Here is a 25230-nt window from a genome sequence, read left to right as displayed (position 1 = left end):
GTGTGCTGTTTATTTGTTTGAGAATCTGCTCATTTCACAGGATATTTATCCTTCCATCCCTTTGTAAGTGGCGGTCAAATATCTTCCACAATATTAACCATAACCTGGCGCTTTAAGGATGCACCCATATGGGTGGTTGACCCTAGGTAGAGGGGGAGTTCAGGTGTGTCTTGCAGTTCCATTGAGGCTCAAGGGACATCATGAAAATGGAACATAGGATTGTTGTGCGTGAGACATGTATATCAATAGGTATTTGTCAGGATAATGTCAGTTGCATGCTTCTTATTCTTTAGCAGTCCGTTGATGACGACGATGATGCGGGGAGGAGCTTGTGCCTATGGCGTATGTGGGAGGACATCCCAATTGCTGTCTTGAATGTCCTGTCGCAGGTGTCACACCTATAGGTCGCTTCAGCAGGTGGAGGTGCTGGTTCTAGTCTACGCTGCCTTCTTTTTGACGATAGCTGAACATTTCGTTTCCTGATAGCAGCAGCAGCGCCGGTCCCCACCTTCCTCCATGTCACACGGTCTTCAGCTTTTCCCTTCCAGTTGTCATATTCTCCTCTCCTAGCTTGGGCACTTATACACTGACCAAAAATATAAACGCAACACTTTTGTTATTGCTCCCATTTTTTATGGTTTGAACTCAAAGATGTGAAACATTTTCCACATACACACAATAACCAGTTCTCTGAAATATTGTTCACAAATCTGTCTAAATCTGTGATAGTGAGCACTTCTCCTTTGCCAAGACAATCCATCCAACCTCACAGGTGTGCCATATCAAGATGCTGATTAGACAGCATGATTATTGCACAGGTGTGCCTTAGACTGGCCACAAGAAAAGGCCACTCTGAAATCTTCAGTTTTGTTTAATTGAGGGGGTCAAGGGACGCACCTGTGTTCTTCGCCCATAACAAACAGTATGCCTGCCCATACCCCACCACCACAATGGGCTACTCGATCCACAACAGTGACATCAGAAAACCGCTCACCCACACGACGCCACACACGCTGTCTGCCATCTGCCCTGAACGGTGCAAACCGGGATTCATCTGTGAAGAGAACAGCTCTCCAACGTGCCAGACGCCATCGCATGTGAGCATTTGCCCACTCAAGTCGGTTACGACGACGAACTGGAGTGAGGTCGAGACCTCGATGAGGACAACGAGCATGCAGATGAGCTTCCCTGAGACGGTTTCTGACAGTTTGTGCAGAAATTCTATGGTTATGCAAACCGATTGTTTCAACAGCTGTCCTAGTGGCTGGTCTCAGACGATCCTGGAGGTGGTCATGCTGGATGTGGAGGTCTTGGGCTGGTGTGGTTACACGTGGTCTGCGGTTGTGAGGCCGGTTGGATGTGCTGCCAAATTTTGGGAAACACCTTTGGAGACGCCTTATGGTGGAGAAATGGACATTCAATTCCCTAGCAACAGCTCTGGTGGACATTCCTGCTATCAGCATGCCAATTGCACGCTCCCTCTAAACTTGCGACATCTGTGACATTACAGAGTGGCCTTTCTTGCGCCAGTCTAAGGCACACCTGTGCAATAATCATGCTGTCTAATCAGCCTCTTGATATGGCACACCTGTGAGGTTGGATGGATTGTCTTGGCAAAGGAGAAGTGCTCACTATCACAGATTTAGACAGATTTGTGAACAATATTTCAGAGAACTGGTTATTTTGTGTATGTGGAAAATGTTTCACATCTTTGAGTTCCCACCATAAAAAATGGGAGCAATAACAAAAGTGTTGCGTTTATATTTTTTGTCAGTGTAGGAACTAGCAGCTTGCCCAGTACTGCTAGTACCCTCTCTATTGGTAGTCAAAGTACAGAGGCAAGGATGAACCAAGACAGTCAGCACACATGCAGCCAACTGCATCTGATGGCTGGAGCCGACCTGGATCAGGTTCTCCAACACCCTTGATCGCCACGTCGGCAATGCGGTGCTGGCTCATCCGCTGTCTAGCCGATGGGATTCGCATCCTCTTCCGCCATTGTACACCGTTGGCCAGACTTTTGTTTCATCTGTAACCCCAGGTAGGGGAACAAGATGGTGCTATCACTTGCCCAAGGTGAACCTTCAGACTAGTGGAGGGAATGAGGTGTCTTACTTCTCCATTCTACACTGGTTCCAAGCAAGATCTAGCCACTGCCCCAAGTTGCATGCACTTATGACATAAAGGTGATGCCACATTTGCGTCAATAGTAAGATGTAAGTACAGGCCCCTTACTGACCGCACGTGAATGCCGCACGCATGGGGCCTTCATTTTCATGAATTGCAAGTTGTCTAGATTTAAACTTTAATTCCCTGTTGTTCCCCGAGAGAAGAAACTGGTCAACTACTTAATTTGAGCAAGAACATGAACAGTTGCAGGCAATTTATTAATTAGTTTGCATTCTGATGCTCACCCTATCTTACCCTTACTCAGTCTGTTCAAATCCGCTTCCTCTTACTGATGACTCACAACAGGTTGTCATTGAGAGCTCAGTTATCTGGGGGTGACAACAGACTCTCACTCTTGATATCAAAAACAGACTGCAGACTGGAGATCAGACTGGAGACTGGAGATCTGCAATTAGTGGTGTTTCAGACATGTCCCATGTCCCATGATCCCATAAAATAATTTCTCATTCCCACGCAATAATTAAGTTGTGCGAATGAAAAAATCATTCACATCATAAGTCATTCATAAACACAGATCGGAACAATATTTGGATTTACAGCTTTCACATTTCTGCCTGTGTGTGTCTCATTACATTGCATGGAAGACACGGAGGATGTTTAGAGATCAAATTTGTGTATTTTAAAAAGCACAAAAGCATCGGTAATCACGTTTCCATGTCTGGGTTCATTCACATCCCAGTGCCCACTCCATCCTGCTGCAAAAGCCGCTTTCCACCGCTACTTCCCTGTCTCTGTGACCCACCTTCGTTCAAAAGGGGAAAAATAAAAACAAGAATGATCTATTTATTATTGTCTCGATGAAAAATATCATAAGATTTAGGATGCCCAAGCTTGCTGCTTCGCCATACCAGACATAGCGCCTACGAACTCCGGCCCACTGCGGAGTTCTTTCGCTGGTCATGCCGGCATTCGGGCAGCTAGCAGCGGTATGGGATATTGTAGTTTAGGGATGAATAGGAATAATAATATTCAGGACTTGTCTTTTATTAACATACTCTTTGGCAGTCACTTTACATTCAAAGGCTAGTAGGCTGCTTCGTAGCCTATCATTTATCCTGTTGTATATGAATGCACCACATTTACAGGGATACGGTGATTGGTCGAGATGCATTGTGGGATGTCTATGATGCATGATGGGATATGTAGCATGTAGCCTACTAGCCTTCGGATGTAAAATGACTGCTAACGAGTATGATTCTTTTGTAGAGCTTTTTAAAATAAATAAATCTGATCTCTAAACATCATCCGTGTCTTCCATGCAATGTAATGAGACACACAGAAAGAAATGTGAAGGTATCTGCTGTAAATCCAAGAATTGTTAATGTTCATGAATGACTTATGATGTGAATAATTATTTCATTCGCACAAATTAAATTAATTATTGCATGGGAACGAGATATTTATTATTTTACCCTTGTCAGGCCACGGGCTCCGTACTGGTGGGATGTTGGAAAAAAACAAAATGAAAAGTTTTTAGTGATATTTTCTTGACCATTGTCCCTTATCTTCTCAGTAATAACTGTACATAAAATCATGCCATACTAGCAATTCTAACTGGTAACTGGTAAAAGTTAATGTAAATGTTGCACATGCAGTTGCAATAGGTTGGTCATGGGTCAAATGACTGGTGACCAACAGAGCCATTTACTTCATTATGCTGTAGATGAATGAGCTCATTTGTTCAGTGGTTCTTTCCATCCAGTGCAGCAGCATGCACATTTGTGTTCATCAGAAAAGGCCAGCAACACCAAGCTATTTCATGTCCTATCAAATATCTAATATCTAATAATTGGAGTTAAAGATGCATAAAATTGGTAAAACAAACTATCCAGGTAACTGCCAAAATCCCTGTCTCAAACTAATGAGAATGCTTTTATGATAAACTAGGGAACCTGTTATTTTTGCGTTGATTTCCGTACCAACCAGTGGAGAAAATATTCATAATTTAGTTTTCCCTTTTTTTTTTCTTTTTTTTTTTTCAAGCTTGTCCTGTCCAATAGCTGGGCAAACAGTTGAGAGCTGAAGGCCTCTTGTGTTGGACATATTTCCTTTTAACAACAGGGGCTATGAATCTTCTGAAAAACCAGAGGTATGTCTGAATAAACCCCTTGTAATCTGGGCCAAACTTTATTCAGTTTAATCATGTTTTGAAAATCTTTTGTGTTGGACCGGACGGAAAAGGAAAGGAGGGAGGAAGAGAGAGGGATGTTAGAGAGGGGGGGATAGGAAGGTGATTATAGAAGGGGGGGGGGGGACCATGCGCATAAAGCAACAAGTTTCTGGATGGTTAAACTCATTTCAGTGAGGTTCAGATGTAATACAAGTCTATAAGGGCGGGGCCTGTCCACACACACACCCAAATGTTAATAAACACATGTTCACATGTCAACATGTACACAAAACAGCTAACACTTGTGCTCAAGGGAGAGAGCCCAGTCATCCCCACACCAAGACCCCCCACCGCAGCAGCAGCCAGAACCCCCCACCACAGCGGATAGAGAACAACCGCCCCCCGGGTGATAATATCCGCCACCCAGGCCAGGGCCAGCAGGACCGCCACGGGGGCCCCCAAAGCCAGAGAGCAGGGAGGCATGGTGAGGACACAGAGTGCAAGCTTCAGCCCAACCAGGAGAGCAGCCCCCCCCCGCTGCACCGGGTGGGTCCAACGCGGGACCCCGCCCCAGAAGAGCGCCCACAGCCCCAGACGAGCACCTCATCACCACCCAGGAGTTCTGGGCATCCCCCCACCCCAACCCTAGGTATGAGTCAGGACCCCCAAGGGAGACCCGCCCCGCGCTCCAGGCAGCCACCCACCCAGCCTACGGTTGGTCCAGAAGAGAGCAAGGCATCCCTGCCCAGGAGGAGGTCACCCAGGGGAAGAGGCGGGTCCACAGGAAGTGTTGTAAACATGGCCCGACCAGGCTCGCCCACAGTTGGAAATTTGGTGAGGCCCAGCGCTCAGGGGCAGGGACCAGAACCCACACCACAGGGGCATGGACACCCCCAGACTCAGATGTAATGAGATCCCCAGCTCTTGCTTGCCAGACTTGCCAGAAAGCTCAGGGATCCCGCTCCCTGCATGGAGAGAGGGCTGCCGGGCCCAGGAAGCCAGCACCCAGGGAACACGGCCCCGTTGCCAAGGGCCCGGTACCCCCTACCAGGGATGGGGTAGGGGACAGATGGTCCGAGGTCCCACCTTCCTTGTGAAAGGCATGTGTGTGTGTGTTTGTGAGGGTGTGTGTGTGTGCATGTAGGTGTGTTTGTGTTTGTGTATGTGAAAATTCGGTCTTTCATAAGTGTTTCTTGCTTTCGTCATTTATCAATGTGCGCAGATGTTAATCAAGGGTTTCAGCCGACGCATCTTTACCAGAATTCGGTTTTGAGTGGTTCAAAATTTTTGGTAGGTTGAAAATTGCACAGCTTATGTGTATTTTGTGTCGTTTATATGCATTTGATACGTAAATCTTATGCAAATGTGTATGATTATTGTTAGATACATATACAAATTTGTCGCTTTCCACGACAGTTCCATGTATGTCCAATGGACTTTTCACACATCACCACCAACAGGTATATAGATTTCATGTAATAAAATTTAGGCTGAAAAATGTTTTTTTTTTTTTTAAAGCATCTCACAAATGTTTAAAAACATGGCTGCATTAATCAGTGCTTTGCTGACATTCCAACCTGCAGCAAAAAAAAAAAAAATCCTTGTTTGTGTGACTTTCACTGTTTTGAAAGTCCTCAAGTAACATTTGAACCGGTTCAGTTCATGAGGAATAGGAGATAAGGCAATAAATGTGCTTTTACTATTCTTATCAGTATGATTGTGGCTTCGGGACACTGTTAAAACTGGATCAGACATTTGTGCACAAAAGCTTGCACTATTGTTTGCTCCACAATGCCTGGCAGCGCATGCTTCATTCAGCAGCACTGCTGAGAAAATCTGCCCGACTAGTACCAATGACGGCGATACGCGCAGCTGATCTGATTGCAGTGCGAAGGCGCCAGCTTTCATCTGTAATGAGAGAAAAATAGATCATGTAGTTGGACTTCTTATCTCAGTGATGGATGCTGACAGACAGTGCAGCTTCTGTATGTTTCCTTCTGTTTTTTCTGCTGCCTCCTAATCCCTTGTTTCCTTTTATGTGATATACTTTCTTTGCTCTCTATTTTTGTCTCCTCTTCCTCCACCTGTCTCGACATCCTCTTCGTCTCAACCTCATGGCTGCAAATTCAATCCAATTCTCTCCATCTGCCCGGCCTTGTTCTCGTCTTTGCCAACGTCTAACCTACGCCTCCTGCCATCCGTTGCTTTGGCCTCATTTTCCAGTCTTTCTCAGCTTTCATCCTAATTCAATACTTTTCCCTCCTTCAGCAACCTTTATCAGCTCTCGCTACACTTTTATCCCCTCATCCACACATTTCTTATTTTGTCAGTCTCCTCACTGCACACTCCAAACAGCTCTGAGAGCCACATGCAACCCTTCATTCCCTGATCTTGAGAAGATAACTGATCCCACTGATGCTATTTTCAGCCTGTCATGCATACTCTTCCTCCTCTTCCCTTCCATGGAGAGCAGGCAGCCACAAAGTGACACATGAAAGAGGCAACCCGAATTTCTCCTCTTGACTGTGACTTTGGAATCCATATAATTAAGAGTATTGTCCAGGGAAGAATGAGTCTGGCAGCTGATTTCTCTCCATATGCTGATGCTAAATAGATTGTTTAATAGCCTTGTAGTTGCTTCTGGGAGTTCACAGAAAACAGAAGACAACCCTCTAAAAATTACTGATTTTTTTCTTCTTTGATGAAGTCCCTATCACAAGAAAGTCTGAAAAAGGCATTGTTTACGTAAGTTATCAGTCTAATGATGAAGCAGTGAAAAGTTTTGTTTATAAGGTCTACCCTAATGGTAAATCAATGGTAGGTCCATGTATTCCAGTTTAGGACATCAGCTGCTCTGTAATCCTTTTTTTTTTTTGTTTAATATTTTTCCATTGAATTTGTTCAAACTTAGGATCCCACCCATTAAATGTTGTAACATAGAAGGTCAAAGCTGTTAGCATAGCTAAATTTAGGAAGCATCACTAATGCTAAGTAGAAAGCTTTCACATAGACCAAAATTATGTCAGCCGGTTTGACATTTCAAGACATGGAAACTTCAATTATATACTCAAGGTTTTGACCTTCATCGGGGTAAAAGGACCATGAGGTATTGCTTTTAATATCACCCTGTAGGCATTGCAGATTGCAGATTTCTTGTTTTTTTTTATTTTTCCGTTTTTCCATTTTGGTGCTGTAGGCACCAAAATCAGCCGACACAATCTACATGAACCCACTTTAATTTAAACTTACTTTTTACTCAGTAAGATTTTACTTTAACTCAGTTACATTTACTTAATTAACATTTAGTAAAAGATAGCCTTGAGAGTATTTTTACTCTGAGACACAAACTTTTTATTTTTCCCTGAGTGGATTTAATATGGATTTATAAAACTTCTTATTCTGTTACAAACTCTACTGAATAGTTCTTTGTTTGCACAGCTGTCGTCATGTGTGCAAGTAAATTAACATTTATATTTTTTTTTTAACAGTAAAAGGCTCTAGTGTGAGTTCTGGCTGGATCCTTCTGTGTGAAGTTTGTATGTTGCCTTTTGCAGGCTTGGGTTTTCTCTGGTCACTCCAGCTTCCTCCAACAGTCCAAAAACCTGCTTCCTATGTTGACTGGTGACTCTAAATTTACCCCTTGGGTATCAATGTGAGTGTGTTTGATTGTTTGTCCTGTGTGGTCCTGCACTGGAAACCGGTCCAGACTGTACCCCACCTATGAAAGTATCTGGGATGGGCTCCAGCGACTCAGTGACCCTGACTAGAAGCAAGTGGGTTAAGATAATAGATGGATGAAGGTTTATTTTCTGGTATTTGCTTAAAATTAGACAGAAATTAAAAATATTACACTACAAACAAAGACATGCTGAAGCATTGAAATAACCACTTTATTTTGAGCACAAATGGGACTCATGGATAACTGTAGAGAATGTGTTGTTTATTGGTTGTATTCACACATTTTTGAAAATGATTCAATGCTTCATATCTAAAGACTCTCAGATGACTTTTGTACTGTCTCTAAAGGCAGACAGAGAAACATGACGTCACACCTAGAATACAAAGCAACTCTCACCACTGGTTTCAGGCTATTTCACATTGAACATTAAATCTCTGTTGTGTCTTCCAAAGTCCAAAGATCAGAAAAAGAAAAAAAAAGATCAACTGGTTTCGGCAAATTCTACAGTCATAAAACCAAAATTTCCACCAAGATGTTTTTAGTCTGCAAGTTTTTCGATAGCATTACCCTTCAGATAAGAGTTGCCGTGTTTTGCAAGAGATTGGTTACATCGCAGTTGACTTTTAATCTGATATTGTTACACACTTGTTGAAGAACAGCAAATATATCAACACGCTTGTGCTTATCTTTTTTTCCCCCCACTGATTTCTTTTCTTTGTCAAGTAAAAGTTCTGAAAATGATCTTTTTCACAAGAACAGACTTACTTAGATCTGTTATAGGATTTGTATACCAACATGCTCACATTATTTTTATTTTCCTTTTTGTGTGTCTTTATGTGCCACATCAACATACATTATAAAAAAGGCCCTTTGTTTCAAACAATGAGTTCCAGATCTGCCGTGATGGTGTTAGGATAATGTTTTTTTATGGACGGCAGGTTCATCTGAGGCTGGAGGTAAAGAAAAGAATAAAATGTAGGACTCCAGTTTTGTTCATTGCTACACTTGCAGGCCGTAATAGCTTGAGAGGGAAAAAATAAGCCATAAACTATAAGAGGGGGGGGGGGGCAACCTAAACAGACAAATGTCACATTATTTCACTCTATTTTGCTGTCACATAGGAAAACATCTGACTTCCAAAAATAAATAGCAGTGAAATTTACATAATATGTTTTTCATGGTTGGCCAGAATAACTAAAAACCATTCCATGTGCTTCAAAAATAAAAGAAATGTTCAGTTCATCCTATTATGCAACAAAGTCTTTTGAGTGAGACGGATAAAGCTGTGGTTGCATTGTGCACAATGACAAATTCAAATACTTCCTTGTTTGTGTTTATTTTTTATTTTTTTGTTTTGTTTTCTTAGTACTCTATATACATTGTGCAAAAAGAACTGTAGTTAATTCTAAAAAGGCCACCAGGTGTCTTGGTTTTTATTTTCTCCATCTGTTCGTTAGCATGAAAATGCTGGTCATTATAGACTTTTGTGACTGACCTTATTTTCCTCACAGAGAGAACAATATACCCAGTACAGTTCTAAATAAAAAAGGCAGGCAGAGTCAGGCAGACACGATTCATCATCTTACAACCACATTTTGGCTAGATTTCAAATCGAAAAGTACAAGACTATAAAAAAAATAATATTATACATTAAAATACCAACAGCAATGCATCAGTTTTGTCCAAACAAAAACAGATTTATATGCATTTTGTTTAAGTTATTGTATTTGGTACAGTTACAACTAAAAACACATTATTTGTTTTCACCTAATCTTACTGTCTGATTTATGGGTAAAGCAAAATATTTCAATTCCTGGATAATCCAACAAAAAAATAAAAAATGCACTGCATGCATTGCATTACATCAGTGATGCACAATTCTAAGTATAGTATGGTAAAGCTTTGTTTCTCAGGTTTAAGTTCAATTTTCAGACAAACTATGTCAAAATCCAGTTTTAAAATGTTTCACATGATTTTCCATCATCTGCAATTTTAACATATACACACCAATATTTGCTATTGACTCTATAATAATTTGTTTTGGTACCATTTATGACTGCTCACACCAATGCAGTGCTCTCCCCCGTGCAAACACTTTAATATTTCAGTCAATACACAAAGCACTTTGGTGCTTTGTCTCCATCTCCCTGTTGTAGTTCTGTTTTGTTTTCCTGCAGCCATGTGTTGGCATTGCAAAGGACAGGCATGTTAATGTCTTGAAAAATAGTTATCATGTTCATAATGAGAATGAAATTGGCGTATTTTAGACATCTTAATTTAATTACTTTCAGTGTGACCTTCCTCTGATGAAAGGACTCAGAAAGAAGCCAAATTATTGGTGTCATAATCAAGTTGGCATTGAGATATTGCATTGCATGTAAATGCAAGCAATTATTGCCATATAGCCAGGCCTCTTTGGTTGCTGTTCTGAATTATTTTTTTAGTATGGAATTGGGTCCCCCCAGAGGAGCTGGAGGAAGTGGCTGGGGTGGGGGAAGTCTGGGCATCTCTGCTCAGTCTGCTGCCCCCGCGACCCGGTCCCGGATAAGCGGAGGAAGATGGATGGATGGATGGAATTGAAAAAGACATGATAGCATTCAAGTGTCTCACTACCTTCAATTTGGTTATTTCATGTTTTAAGTGACCAGAAACTGCTTTTGCAACACTGAATCCATAACCCATTTCAAAATAGCCCATATATTATTTGTCAGAGGTGTTAAAATCCAACTTGTCACATGCATGTTTTCTTTCATGTCTCGTGGCTGGTCCAACAATAATCAGTGAAAAAAGAAAAAAAAAATTGTGGAGCCAATAGTGTTTATGGAAGACAACAACGGCCATGTTTGATAATATTTTTCAGTTTGTTAAAGTCTCACTCCGATCATCTTTTCATTTATTTCAAATGTGTTCCCAGTGGTCTTTTAATGATCACTAATGGTGGTTTATGCCAAAACCAAAAAACCTGTATTGTTTTCTAGGACATGGTTTCTGCAAAATGGCAGTAGTTCATCAGAGATATGCCTCTGAGTTATGGGCAGAACTGTTGGTGCAGAGTGAGCCCCATTTCCCTTCATCCATTTGTTTACGGTCTCTTATGTTAGCTTACAGCCCCTCACAACAACAAAATTGGTGAGCAATATCGGTGCTATCCAGCCGTAAAGTTTTAAGGCAGATGCCAGCTCAGACGAGGAAAACAAAGAGATACACGAATCTCTTTGTCTACAAGTAAACGCATTAGAATGGAGCGGGGCTGATTGTAGTTTCTACATCACACCTACAAGCTTTTTCAAATTGCATTTTTTGGGTCTGCTCCTGAGTCACAATTATTAAAAAAATGAAATACTAGACTGCAATTTTAATTCTGATTTTCTTAACATATGTCCTCCATCATCCGAAAAAATACCACAAGAACATGTTAAAAACATCCACAACAGGATTTTCATTGGAGTGGGCCATTAACAACTGTTCTGTCAAGATTACAAAATGAAATTATGGCTTATATTGAGTAATCTCGAGAAAACTGGGGGAAAAAAGGTTTTTATTGGATATCACTGAATGTTCTCAATCTTCTCAAATGACCGTTCTTAAAGCTGTTTTTGACTGACAAAGACTCTGCCTGAGTTTGATCACAGATAAGGTATAATGATAGGTTGATCAATTAATGGTGGTCCTGTGTTTTGGCTCACATCTCCAATTAAGTGTTGTTTTTTTCTTCTCTATATGTAAAGAGAAAACGTATTTTGTTCTTTAGAAAAAAAAAAACAATTTTGTTCTTTTCCAGACTTAAATACCTCTTTTCCTGAGAAAACGAGCCATCATTTTATTCGATTATCTGCAGAAAGGTTGTTATTTCATGGTCACAAGTTATTAAGACAAGCAGAAAAAAAATGCTGACGTGGCCATTCTTGTCTTCTGTAGATGTTAAAACTCCCGCATACCCAAGATCAGAGAAGCAGCAAAGGCTGGATTTGCATCTTAAAGTCACAAACTATATTACATTGGTCCGCTTGGGTATGATGTATGGTGTTTATTTACATGCTATGTTGTGTAAAAATTACATATTTCAGTTTAACGGATTTGATAAATTGCTTAAGGTGAAAATGTAATATTCCAGTTGTGTAGAAAAATAAGTCATATTCCTTTGTATTGACATGAGGAGAATGGTTGTAGCACCTACTCTGGTAATTTTACTGTAACCTAAAGTAAAATACAATATAGCAGACAGATGGGTGGCAAAGGATGTGAGTAAATGGGAGCTTCTTCTATATAGCGAATACATTTTTGGGGAAATTTAAAGGATTTTGCTTTAATATTAAAGTAAAGGGCTTTAGATAGAAAAATAACTATAACAACTAATTTATTGTCTTTTTTTACACATTTTCTTCATAAACTGATAGACTCATTAACTGATGACTCTTTATCTTGTATTTTCTCTTAGTAGAATTTGCTCTTATTTTAGTTTATAATACTACTACCTCTGCAATTTTAAAAGATTTATTGAACTAAAAGCAAACTGAAGCAGCTCATAACTGGTTATAACTCTTTATATGTACAATTTAAACTAAAGTTTGTTCTGTATAAGTATCTGATCAAAGTTGCAATTACTCTCAGCTCCACTTTACTTCTTAATGGAAGAGCTTTTACATCCTATGTCTACAGATGCTGTGTTTATTCTTAGCTGGATAGATTCTCATTATTTTCTCTGCTTTTGGATTTACCTAAAAGCCTTTTGTGAATGTTAAATAGATTTGTTTAATAGTGATCATATTGCACAATGAATTTAACCATAAAGTCTTTAGTATTTAGAGAGATGTGGTAAAAAAAAGGGTGCATTTTTGAATTTTTCTATATTTCCAAATTTTATATATACATCCTTGTATTTCTTATTTCGTTTCCTATTGTAAAATTATGGAGAAAAACGTCATGATTTCAAAATAATGGATTGTTTATGATGTTTGTTTGATTTTGCGCTGTCACATTTTGTCATGAATTTGTCAGTAATATATTTCTCAACATGTTGGTTAACAAAACAACATTCTACAAACTATACAAAATTGTGCTTGCAAGTTGCTCTTTTAAACATGCTGTTTGCCATCTTTGACTCTCACAGAACCAGAACTGTAAAAAAAAAAAAACATCAATAAAAGCTAATTTTCCCTAACACTATGGGCAGCTTGTCTTTTTCAAGCACCCAAGTGCTTCATTCTTACTTGTTAAAAGCCATACCCCAGGTCCATCAACTGAGCCATCATCAATAAATATTGACTAGCCTGTCAACAGACAATGTGCTGAGGAAAGCATTTGTGTTGACAGAGTTACCAAATGCAGGAGGACTTCCTCTTTCCCTCTATGCTGTGGTTACATGGCATTAATTGTCTGAATATTGTGTCTGTTTGTGAGAAGAATTCTTATGATCAGTTATAAGTGAATAAAGCTGTGTTCTCATGACTGACCTCTGTGCTGATCTGTTTTGACCTTTCATAGCTTATACTTTTCCCCCACTGCTGAACTATTTCTTTCATTTAAGCCTCATACTCTGGCTATTACTCAACATCCAGTCAACACAGCAAAAATCAAAGGCATTGTGCAGCAGTCTGATGCCCTCTTGGGAAACCTTGGCAAAGTAACTAATATCCGAAGAAGGGAAGTCATTAAGATGCTGATGAAATCGTTTCTCCTTCTGCCTTTGTGGTCTCCAAATGTTACCTAAAAAGTAAAGCAATCAACTGAGCTGTTTGTGCCATGGCAGCAGAAAACTCTGGAGTTATTTGTGGTGATAACTGTGTTGGATTCCCTGAAATGATAACCGGTCCAGATGTAGATTTATATGTGATTTCCAGGCCAACTGGGTGCAGAAACAGACACATTATCACACTTTCTCATACTTGGTAAGCATGTTTTTGGAAAAAAAATGTTAAATGTGTGATAATTTTGTTCTTTTTTGTGATATGGTGACATGCTACAATGTGTGCAGTCCAGTAGCCACCAGTAACACCAAATGTACCCTTTGACAGATCATCTATTGGTTAAACAATTAGCCCACTGGCATTGGTCCCATGGAATAAATGATGTCCTAATGCATTCTGTGGTTTACAGCACGCACCAACGGTATACACAAGGGCTAAACTACATACTCACACACATACTACATATTGTCAACAATCTTTTTTCTAGGGTTCTGTTTGGTTTCTGTAAAGAATTTTAGCTTCCAAGCATAGTTTGTCTTCCAGAAACTTGATTTTGTAGCAGAAGTCACGAACAAAAAACACCCAAACTGATCCTTGGCCGTGAGTTTGTTTCCTTTCTGTCTCCACTGTCCAAGCTCAGAGGCGGTACTTTCTCAGTAGATCAGCCTGCCACATGTACTTCCTTTCAGGAAATCTCTCCGGGATCTTGATCTTGCGGAAGTCTTGAATGCACTTTTCAAGCTCCTCCTCGACTGTTAGCTTCTCTTTTGCAGGCCTTTTCTTGGAGGAGCTGGTGTCACGGGAGCTGGCTGTAAGAGTGCGCAGCAAGTCACTCTTCCTTCGCTGTTCAGACTGCTGAAGCATGGTGACAGGGCCTTTTTTTGGTGGTCTATCTAGGGTCTGGACCTTGGCGTGTGGGTGTGACTGACGACTGACTGGACCACAGATGACAGTTCCCTGGGGGGAGCTAGCCTCTGACTGGCTCTCAGAGCTGGAGGTGGAAAGATCATTGCAGGAGGTGCCGCTCTCGCCTTCACCGTCACCCTTGTGGTTCTTGCAGCAGCAGTCACATGGAGGGGACGACCAACGTGATGCGCCACCTGGGGAGAGAGACAAGCAGAATGGGAACTAATTTTAGATCAAATGTAAGCTTCTTTCACCAGTCAAAGAGACGAGAACACAATGAGAACAGCAACATGAAGAGAAGCACACATTAACCAGGCAGAAGAAATAAAAGGAACGGTAGAAGGACAAAGGCGAAATAAATTTACCAGAGCCAAATAGCAATCACCAAGAACAAATGACATGACATCAGAAACATCTGGCTTGGCTCCATCATAATCGTGAGAGTGAGCTTGTGACTGCGAGACAAACCTGCATTATTCTGAAAGTACCCTCCTTCATCAATGCTGTCACATGGGACAAATGGAGGGGCTGAAACCTTTTGGAAACGGAGAATGAAAGTCCAAATCATCTTTGAGTTTATGTGTACAAATTCAAGTAAAAGGAAGTTCTAACTCATTGTAGCCCTTCAAATGTGCAATGTTTACTACATTTAAAATGGTGTTCTCTATAATTGTTGATAGGAACATTAATTAGACTCTATTTTTTATGAATCACTGCAAATTTGACTAAGTTTCGAATGGCTATAAACTCCGGTTGTCTCAAATTATTAATATCATTGGATGCTACAACAAAATTGTTCTTGAGCTTTCCTTTTTTAAAAACCTTAATGCTAAAATGTTTTATAAAAATATTTTTTGTTGTTCTCTTTACGTAGTTGTAAATGGATTTCAAGGATTCTAAAAAAAAATTCAAAAGCGGAGTCAAGCTGTACTTAGAACTTTTGAAAAGGTCTATTTTGATTTCTCCCAAAGAACAACAGAGCTCAACGACAACTATTGCATTTATGTTTAATGATAATACTCTGCAACAGACCAACAGTTGATGTAAATACGCTTTTTTCCCCGTGTAAGAGTTTTACCTGGTTAGTCACTGCAATCGTGTTTATGTTTCTTTAAGTATTTCTATAGATGCCATGAGTGAAAGTTGTTTGTTGACATCCAAGTTTACATTTTTCCAGTTAAACTGTTTTTTTTTATTCACATGGACAGTTTTCATTCTTTGCATTACCTTTAATACATTAGTAAGTAGTTTTTTTTACAGTTTTAAACATAAATAATTTTTTTTGTGAAGGTCATTTCTACTATGTTTTCTATCACTAGATCCAGCACTGGCTTTCCCACATTTTGAATCTTTTTTTTGTCCAACTAAGCAATATTTGTTTATTGATATTTTTAGGCCTCAGTTTCTTCTCATGCAAATCTTACAACCTAAGCTCAAACAGAATGAGCTTAGCACAGATATCAACCTCTAGAACTACAAAGGGGATTTTTTTTTTTTTTTTTTTTACAGGTAACTGATTCTGCATTTTGAAAATTCTGAATACGTTGACAGAATCCAAAAGATTTTCACTGCAATACTTTTAAAAATGAACAAATTAAAAGGATCTTAAAGATAGTTATTGCAATGTGTTGTAATTTCTGGTACCTGAACTGAAGATGCTTAGATCTAATTATGTCAGATCAGGTCCACTGATCTGAGGATGATGTTAACTTAGCCCCTCCCTTTATTTTTCAGCATCTGGACTCCTACACCAGGATACTGTTCATGGGCTTTAATACCTTTACTCTAGCCTTTTTCCAAGAATAGGTTTTCCAGTCCGACCCTATGTGCAAGTAGATCATTGCTTTCCTGACAGGCAGAAAGATCTCTGCAAGATTGGGTGCTCTCTCCTTTAATCTCCCTACATTATCTATAAGTCTAGTCACCAGTCTGCAGACGTTTGCAGATGACACCACTCTTATGGTACTCTTATCAGATGGGTTAGCATGGAGCCTAAACCACCTGGAACTTGACACTCTCAAGACAGTGGTGATAACAGTTAGCTTCAGGAAAGAACTATAGACATCGTGGTAAATGGTGGAAACTTGTATAGACGCTTCTTAGAAGACCCACAGTGCTGTACTGTCACAATCAGATTCACCCATGCACATGCACACATTCACACACTAATGGCTTCGCTGCCCACTGGCACCTATAACCACCAGGACCAATATGGGGTTCAGTATCTTGCTCAGGTACTCTTTGCAAGCCCGGTTCTTGCTCTGTGTGCCCATGTGTCAATCGTCTGACCAGAGGTTGACCGCTCTACTTCTGCACCATAGCCGCTCATCACCTCCCTTATTGAAAAGACTCAGCAGAGGCTGTGTTTACTGAGGCAGCAAAAGAAGAATCATTTCGCTTTGAAGATCACTTTTACACAGCCACTGCCAAATTCATGATCACGTCCTCAGTCACAGCGTGGTTTGCTGCAGCCAGGGTCAAAGTTCAAGATGCACCATATCATTTGCTCAGCTGAGAAAGTGATCCACTGCAACTTCCCATTACTACAGAAGCTGTGTGTCTGCAGGGCCCAGAGACCAGGATGACAGCCAACCCCTCCCACAATGAACATGCACTTTTTCAGGTGTCCATCGAGACCATGACCTGCTGCTTTTAGAAACTGTCCCCCTTCAGCCAACCTGCAGAACAATAGCCCAATCCCCAATAGATTTCCCCTTTTGCCAAAAACTTTTATTTCATCAATCTTGCCCGAGTGACTCCCAACAGCTACTTGTACTCTTTGTGCCTCCCCAATTTGCTGTACCTCAGACATTAACTGGTTGTGAGAACAGGACTGAGGGACTCCTCCCACTCGTGTTCCAAATAGTAAGGATCTGCTGATTCTAAGAAGCTAAAATCCCATGGATTTTTACAAAGAAATTGGCAGCTAGCCATTACATTTTTTAGAATAATTATTCTTGCTTTGCTACCTTTTTAACCACATGGTACCACATGGTACCACATGGTACCAGTCCTCTGGAGGACTTCCTGCCTGGTTCCGGTTCCAAAGGTACCTCGTCCTACGGAACCCAACCACTTCAGACCTGTCGCCTTGACTTCCCACCTGATGAAGGCTATGGAGAGGATCATCCTCAGCCATCTCCGCACTCAGGTGAGCTCAGCACTGGACCCGCTGCAGTTTGCATATCGACCAGGCATCGGGGTGGATGACGCCATCATCTACATGCAGCATCGGGCCCTGTCTCACCTGGAGGCCCCTGGGAGCACTGTGAGAGTCATGTTTTTTGATTTCTCCAGTGCTTTCAACACAATTCAGCCATCACTGCTGAGGAGGAAGCTGGAGGTTGCAGGTGTGGACCAACATCTGGTTGCTTGGACCATCAACTACCTCACAGACAGGCCACAGTTTGTGAGGCTGCGTGACTGTGTGTCTGATGTGGTGGTCTGCAGCATGGGGGCACCTCAAGGGACTGTGCTCTCCCCATTCCTGTTTACCCTGTACACATCAGACTTCACCTACAACTCCCACCACTGTCATCTGCAGAAGTTCTCAGATGACAGTGCCATTGTGGGCTGTGTATCAGGGGGGGATGAGCAGGAGTACAGGGGGGTCATCACTGACTTTGTTAGCTGGTGTGAAGTTAACCACCTGCTGCTTAACACCAGCAAGACAAAGGAGCTGATCCTGGACTTCAAGAGGTCCTCACCATCACAGTCACCGGTGAACATCCAGGGTTCAGACATTGAGGTCGTGGACACATTTAAATATCTGGGTGTTCACCTGAACAACAGACTTGACTGGTCCAACAACACGGATGCTCTGTACAGGAGGGGCCAGAGTCGCCTTCACCTGCTGAGGAGACTGAGGTCCTTTGGCGTGTGCAGACAGCTGCTGAGGACCTTTTACGACACTGTGGTGGCCTCAGTGGTCCTTTATGGAATTGTGTGCTGGGCGGGGGGCAGTGCAGGCAGAGACTTGAAGAGGCTTAACAAACTGGTTAGGAGGGCCGGCTCTGTCCTGGGCTGCACACTTGAGTCCATCGAGGAGGTGGCGGACAGGAGGATGTTAGCTAAGCTGACATCCATCATGGATAACCCCTCCCACCCCCTGCACAAAACTGTAGAGGCGCTGACCAGCTCCTTCAGCACAAGACTGTTGCACCCTCAGTGTAAGAAGGAGCGCTACCGCAGGTCATTCCTCCCCACAGCCATCAGACTGTACAACACCGTGTCAAGGTGACACTCCACGGTCCCAGGGGTGTTTTTCTGTTTAGTCATTGATTCATTTACTTTTGTTGTAGTTGTTGTTTTTCAATTTTAAATTGTTTTTTGTTCCTGAAAAGTTGTTTGTTTTTGTTCTTGGTGTGAACTTCATTAGTTATTTCTGTATTTTGAAAAAATTTGTAATGTTTTTTTACAGTTTACATGTTTTGCAGACCGCATGTTTTTTACACTTTTACAGCTGTATTTATTTAATATTTATTTCTTTATTTAATAAGAATCTCATTTTTGATAATAATTTTCGATAATAATTTTAGTAATATTTTTAATTATCTAATATAAATGTAATTTGTGATGTCCTTTATTGATGTTATATTATATAGATTATTTCTGAATGTCGTGTTGCTGCCACAGATAAATGAAATTTCCCCATTGCGGGATTAATAAAGTCATCTATCTATCTATCTAACACATTTTTGCTAATCCTAATGTTTTTTTATGACATAATTTTGTAAACTAACCAATCTGAGACCTCAAGTTTGACAGATTCTCACAAGCCTGCTTTCAAATAGCAGGGTTGTGGACTTTTAACCATAGAAACGATGACTTGGACCAATCGATGTTTACTGACATCTGGCTCCAACATGGCGGCGTCTGTATTGCAAAAAAATCAATTGACTACGTTGGAGCCGAAAGCACGCCATTTTCAATGGGTGACATCACACTCACTCAGTCCAGTTCTCATATAGTCAGTGTTTTGGACGTATGTATTTTCTCAATTTCTCTATCATTTATTTTAATATTGCCAAAAACCAAAACAAAATTCCCCAGATTGTAAACCTCTGTTTTACTGTACACAGTATTAAAAAATTTAGTGTTTTGACCTTGAAAAAGATTACAGATTTAAATCCATAAAAGCATGTTAACATTGCTTCCAAGTAAATTCCAGCAACAATAATCATTTCAACTACTTTGGAGCTCCTACTTATCAACAATGTGCTTTAATTGTGAGGTCAAATGTTTCTGCATTGATGCTGCTGTCTTCTCAGCCAATACTGAGTTAAAGACAGAGGTCCACCATTACTACTAAGAGGAAACGCTTGCCCAGCCCAGTTTCTGAGTGGGTGCTTCGTATTCCGGACGACTGATGAGCCCCAGCATCATCACACTTCTGCAGGAAGCAGGCATTTATTTTTCATGCTAACCTCCTGAATAATTGAAGGGGTATCTGTTGCCCATGGACTCCTTTCTGTTTAGTGAGAGGAGAGATCAAAACCCTTGAGGCAAATGTGCTGATGCCCCACCTAAGTCTCTGATTTTTCAGATACACCTCTTTCTATTTCCACATATTCAAGCCTGACGATTTCACCCTTTCCTGTGGTTTCTCTTTCCCAAATCGGTTGTACTGTACAATTGCTGCAACTCATCTGCTGCTGAGCATTTTTGCAGCAAAGAAGATTATAAATGATGCTTCCTAAAATAAAAGACCATCTGCCTTAGCTCCCTTTATCTTTCACCACACATTGGTTTGTTTATTGAAAGACAGAACAAAAGAGCAATATTTGTTCTTTCACAATTCTATAGACATCATAAAAGCCTCCGCACATCACAGACGTGCTTATGTGAGGATGAAAACACTGATTTTAGCCAGCCAGCTCACACATGGATATGAAGTCTTGTTTTTGTTTTTAAACATAGAATAACTTAGGATAATCATTAAGTTATAGTTGACAGTTAGAAAAATTATTAGAAATGGCCTTACATATTACTATGACTTCCTTTTTTTGTTTGTTTTATTTTATGTATCCTTGACAACAAATTAGAAAAAAGCAAACCCCACTGACATTCCCTATAATCATCATGCATCTACCATTATAACCTCAATATGTAAACTCCCACTGAAACACTAATCTTTATTTTCATGGTTTACAGTTATGTTTTTTAATAGTTAAAGGAAATGTCTACAATGCATGCTTTCCTCTTTTTTGTGTTTTTGGTGGTACATAAGTTATTATAATTATTAAAAGTAAACTGTTGATGATTCGCATAAATTGTCCTGTTAAAGCTAAAAATGGCTCTAAATGTTCAAGTCTAAAAAAAATTAATTAGGCAGCTTATACAAATGAAATATTATTATCTTGTTATGTTTTTACTTTCTCCCGATTACTAATCATCAATCTTCTGAATTCCGGCAGCACTCAGTTTATAGTAAAATTAACAACTTATCATGTCAAATGTCAGTTTCTTATTGCCCCAGATTAATCTTGATTATAAATAAGTCTTCATAATATCTTTAGAGGCTCAGAAATGTAAGAGAACGCATCCATAATCCAAAAGATATTGTAATAATCTACCTAGTCCTATGCATGATTTAAAAAGTTGTGTTGTTTTTCACACCCAACATGATTGACATTTAAGGTCAACACACATTTGTCTCAGACTTGATAATTCAGACAGCTCCTGTCCAGCTTAGCTAACTATAGATAAATAATACATTTTGGCAGTGTACTTTGGAGTTTCAAACTTTACATTAATGGATATGTCATTATTAAAGGTCAATGTTTTAAAAATGTTAAAGCTACATAAACTATCAGACTTACAATCTATCGAGGGAATGAATATACATAGTTAAACCTAACACTCCCTTGGGCAACTACATTTGATATTATATAATTTACATTATAATTTTACGAGGATAACTTTCAGAATAACTGGGATAACGGATGTTTTATTTCACCAAGAGAGAAAAGCCACAGATGTACTTTTCAGCTGTTGTAGTAAAAACAAAACAAAAAAAACAGTGTTTTAGTCATGTATTCTCAGTCCAAAGCTTAATTTAACATCTCACTTGTTGCTGATTTTGCCAATACAAAGAGATTAATGGCTATCCCAAAACATAGCACCCAATGAAAACATTCATAAATCACTAAACATACAGCAGTTTAAAATATGTTGAAAGAATCAAAGCCTTTTTTTTAAGTGGGGATGAAAAAACAAATTTGAAGATGTTTCAATTGTTTGGGGTGAAAATAAAAAGGACAAAACTTTTAATTGTAGTGCGTTCATTGTTTCATTTTATTATGTTCTGCCTTAAATACATTATCAATTTATTGAGTTTAATGAATCACAACCCCCAATTTCTAGACCTTTTTAAATATCTTTGTACATTTTCAATTAAAATACAACTTACAACAAATAAGAAAGATAAACTCTTCTTACTTACAGGTTGTGGCTTATAAAACACATCTGATGTTCCTTCATTTGAACCGTTTTTAGTATCACACATTTTTAACCGACTAACATCTGTGTCAGTTGACCATCATGGCCATAAAACCAGACTTTAAACACTGTACATAATTATGAAATGCTTTTTTTGTTTGGGGAATTTTTTCTTTTTGTGTCTTTGTCCTATATTGGAGAAAAGCAAGCACTGCAAGTCTTATAAGTTCTCCCCACTGCACTTTAGTAAGACTCTTGATCCCCAAATATGCACCAAGAAATCTTTGAACTTCCAGCCCCTGTATTCACATAAGATTTTTTTTTTCTGTTTCCGACTGATGATAGATTGAATAATCCAATTTCTGTGTATTTTGTTCTCAGCTGCACAATGTCATACAACTGGGAGTTGTGAACATTTACAGCATCTACATACATGGACAGCCTGCTCTGCTGTAATGTCAATGTAGGGTCATGCATTCCTTCAGGGCTGAGTGGATGCTTTGCGTAGGTGTCAACAAAAACACACATGGGACGACATCTATGTTCATGCAGCATTTGAGAACATTCTCATGTGGGCCGGTTCACGCTTTAGTGAAAGCCCCTGTATTCTGTATGCTGTGGATGTGTGTTCCTGAAAGAAAGTCTGATTGTGCTGTTCTAGCTTTGTCTGATTGTGTTGGGTAAAAGTGACAAGCACAGTTATCAGGTGTGTCTCCTGTTCAGGTCAGACTGTATGCCTCTGGTAGCCATCATCCAGACACTCTCTCTGTGTGTTTGTGGAGCGTGCAGCACTTGATTCCCCTGATCCTGCTGTGTTATGTCTTTTTTAGGCAGATGTGCAGGAGGCCTGACTGAGGTCTAATGAGTGTCACATGCTATTACACACTGACTTACAAACACACAACAGCATCTGACAGCTGCTCTGGGCGTTAATGCATGGATCTCAGCGGGAGCCTTCGGAACCTGTCTCACCTCTGGTCAGTTATGCAGAAGAGGTAGAAAAATATGCTCACGGGTAAATATGCCTAATTATTTATAAACATAAATATTAAAAGAGATCCTTTTGAAATGAAAACAACTTTTTTACGTGTTGGGTCAACAATTGTAAGAACAATTGATCTTTTCATGAATTTAAAATGTTATTTTGCGTCATACACAAATAGCTAAGTCATATAAAGTGCAAACATTTGTGATTTCTTTTTTATTGTGATTTTTAAAATTATTCAGCTATTTCATTGGATCAATGGAGCTTTAGTGAAATTTAATCATCCGCCTTAATGCTTACTCGCTACATAACGCACCAAAAAAAGTTTTTTCAGCACCTTTTCTTATTGGTATTATTTAAAACAAGCCTTTAAAATGAGTGCAAATTCAAGATCATTTTTTTTTAAACTAAAAAAATGATCAAACAGAACAAACTACTGTACTTCCAAGTACTTCCAACAGCACGACTGAAAAGAAGTGGAAGGTTGTTTCCTTTCTGTATTACTTGGAATACAGAACACAATTTGAATGCAGAAGAAACATCTTTTTCCAAGTGCCTTCTGGCAAATTAGGAAGGTTTATAAATGACAAGACATAACTAATTTTAACATTGGAAAAGTGCAAACGTAGATAATAAAGTTGATGCTGTCAGAGCAATGTAATGTGTATTTCAGGATCTTACTTTCTGACATTCTTTAAAATAAAAGTCCATTTTCTCTTTGAAAAACAAGAGTGAGCCATCAAACATTCAAAGTCATCCAGTTTTGACAAATATGGCCGAATAAGAACTAATAGCTATATTTTAGCAAAGATATGAACACAAACAAGGCACAAATCATTGTTGACAGTGTTAGTCTCAGCAATGTGTGTCCTAGCAATCTTCTTCCTGCGCCGCAGAATCGCAAAACTGCGATTTAATCACACAAGTCAAACTTAAGATTTGTGGACAAACTGTGAAAATATTTCAGCAAAAGGTTTACTTGAACAAATTGTCACGATAAATAGAATATTTTATATTACTTAATTTGTCAAATTCTCCAGAGTATGATGTCACTAAAGCTGCAGTCCCCAATAATAATGTGAATATAAACACTGGATTTAAAATGCAAACATTTGCATCCGTTTTATCTAAATTTAATGGAAATGGATTTCAGTAATAGTATGAATTTATTCACGTTTGGTGGATAGGGGTGTTGAAATTTTATAATAGCAAATATGCAGTTTATTCATATGGATCTATGGTTTATTTCATATGGTGCAGAATAAAAAGCTCAGCGTCTAGAACCTCCTTTTTGCAGTCCTGATAAAATATAAGGTGTATTTTTTTCCCGAGCGCGGTTCAGCTGCAGCTCACCGCTCCCCCAGGGGATGGGTCAAATGCGGAGAAGAATTTCCCCATTGAGGGATGAATACAGTATAAATTTATTTTTTTTATTTTATTTTATTTTTTTTAATAGCAAACTAGTAGAATCCAGTATCGTTTTTCCTAAAATCTTTTTCTTTGATTGTCTAAGACCATGGTTTGTGGTTAAAGAAAAAAAAAACAGGTGCAACACCATATCTGAGCTAACGTTGACTTTCTATGAATGGAAGAGTTTCTGTTGACATAAAGGAGGAATAGAGGGTGGGGTCAACAGATAGGTCTATGCAACAGCTGCAGTCATTAGTCACTTCTAGCTACGCTTGACCAAAATTAACTTTATAGAGGATGGCTTGCACTTGTCTTGGAGATGACTTGATTATGCAGGAGAGGAGGAGGAGGAAGAGGAGTGCTGCATTAAGAAAAGCCAGCTGATGCGGTCAGTGTGGCTCCCGCATGCCTTCCTGTCCGATGACAGTGCAACTCTCAGCTCATTTGAGACCATCTTCATTCTCAAGAAGGAGCTAGATAAAATTGATCATGAAGGGGAAAGCTTGGCTTTTCTTATCGATCCTGCCCCACCATCTGTATTCAGACAAACAGATGAATGGATGGTGAAGCTGATGGATGGTTTCTGATGAATGCTTTGAATGTGTATCATCTTTTAGCCTGTTTCATTGTTTTTGTTCTTTTTGAATGCAAATCGCTACATTCATGCACTTCGTTGTAATGCAGTGCAAGGTCAAAAAAATTACTTAATATTGAACAATCAACATTCCAATTGAATTTAATCCTTTAATAACACATTGCCTTTACAAATACGGTTCATCAGATATTCAGCAAATATGTTTTAAAGACAGAGGAGGGCAACCAT

At 39.6% G+C, this 25230-nt stretch overlaps 1 protein-coding gene across 1 annotated transcript in view; it reads right to left on the bottom strand.

Moving 5' to 3' along the window:
• Window positions 1–12837: 12837 nt before the first annotated feature.
• Window positions 12838–25230, bottom strand: part of kctd16b (potassium channel tetramerization domain containing 16b) — a 95788-nt gene continuing 83395 nt past the window's right edge. The window contains exon 2 of the mRNA XM_004076130.5: window positions 12838–14766. Within this exon, the coding sequence (XP_004076178.2) occupies window positions 14303–14766 (464 nt within the window). The 3' untranslated portion in view covers window positions 12838–14302. The remainder of the gene's footprint in view (window positions 14767–25230) is intronic.

The sequence above is a fragment of the Oryzias latipes genome, chromosome 14, assembly GCF_053564925.1.
Source record: "Oryzias latipes strain Hd-rR chromosome 14, Olatipes_Hd-rR_3.1".
NCBI classification, from domain to species: Eukaryota; Metazoa; Chordata; class Actinopteri; order Beloniformes; family Adrianichthyidae; genus Oryzias; species Oryzias latipes.
This window is presented reverse-complemented; position numbering and strand designations above follow the sequence as displayed.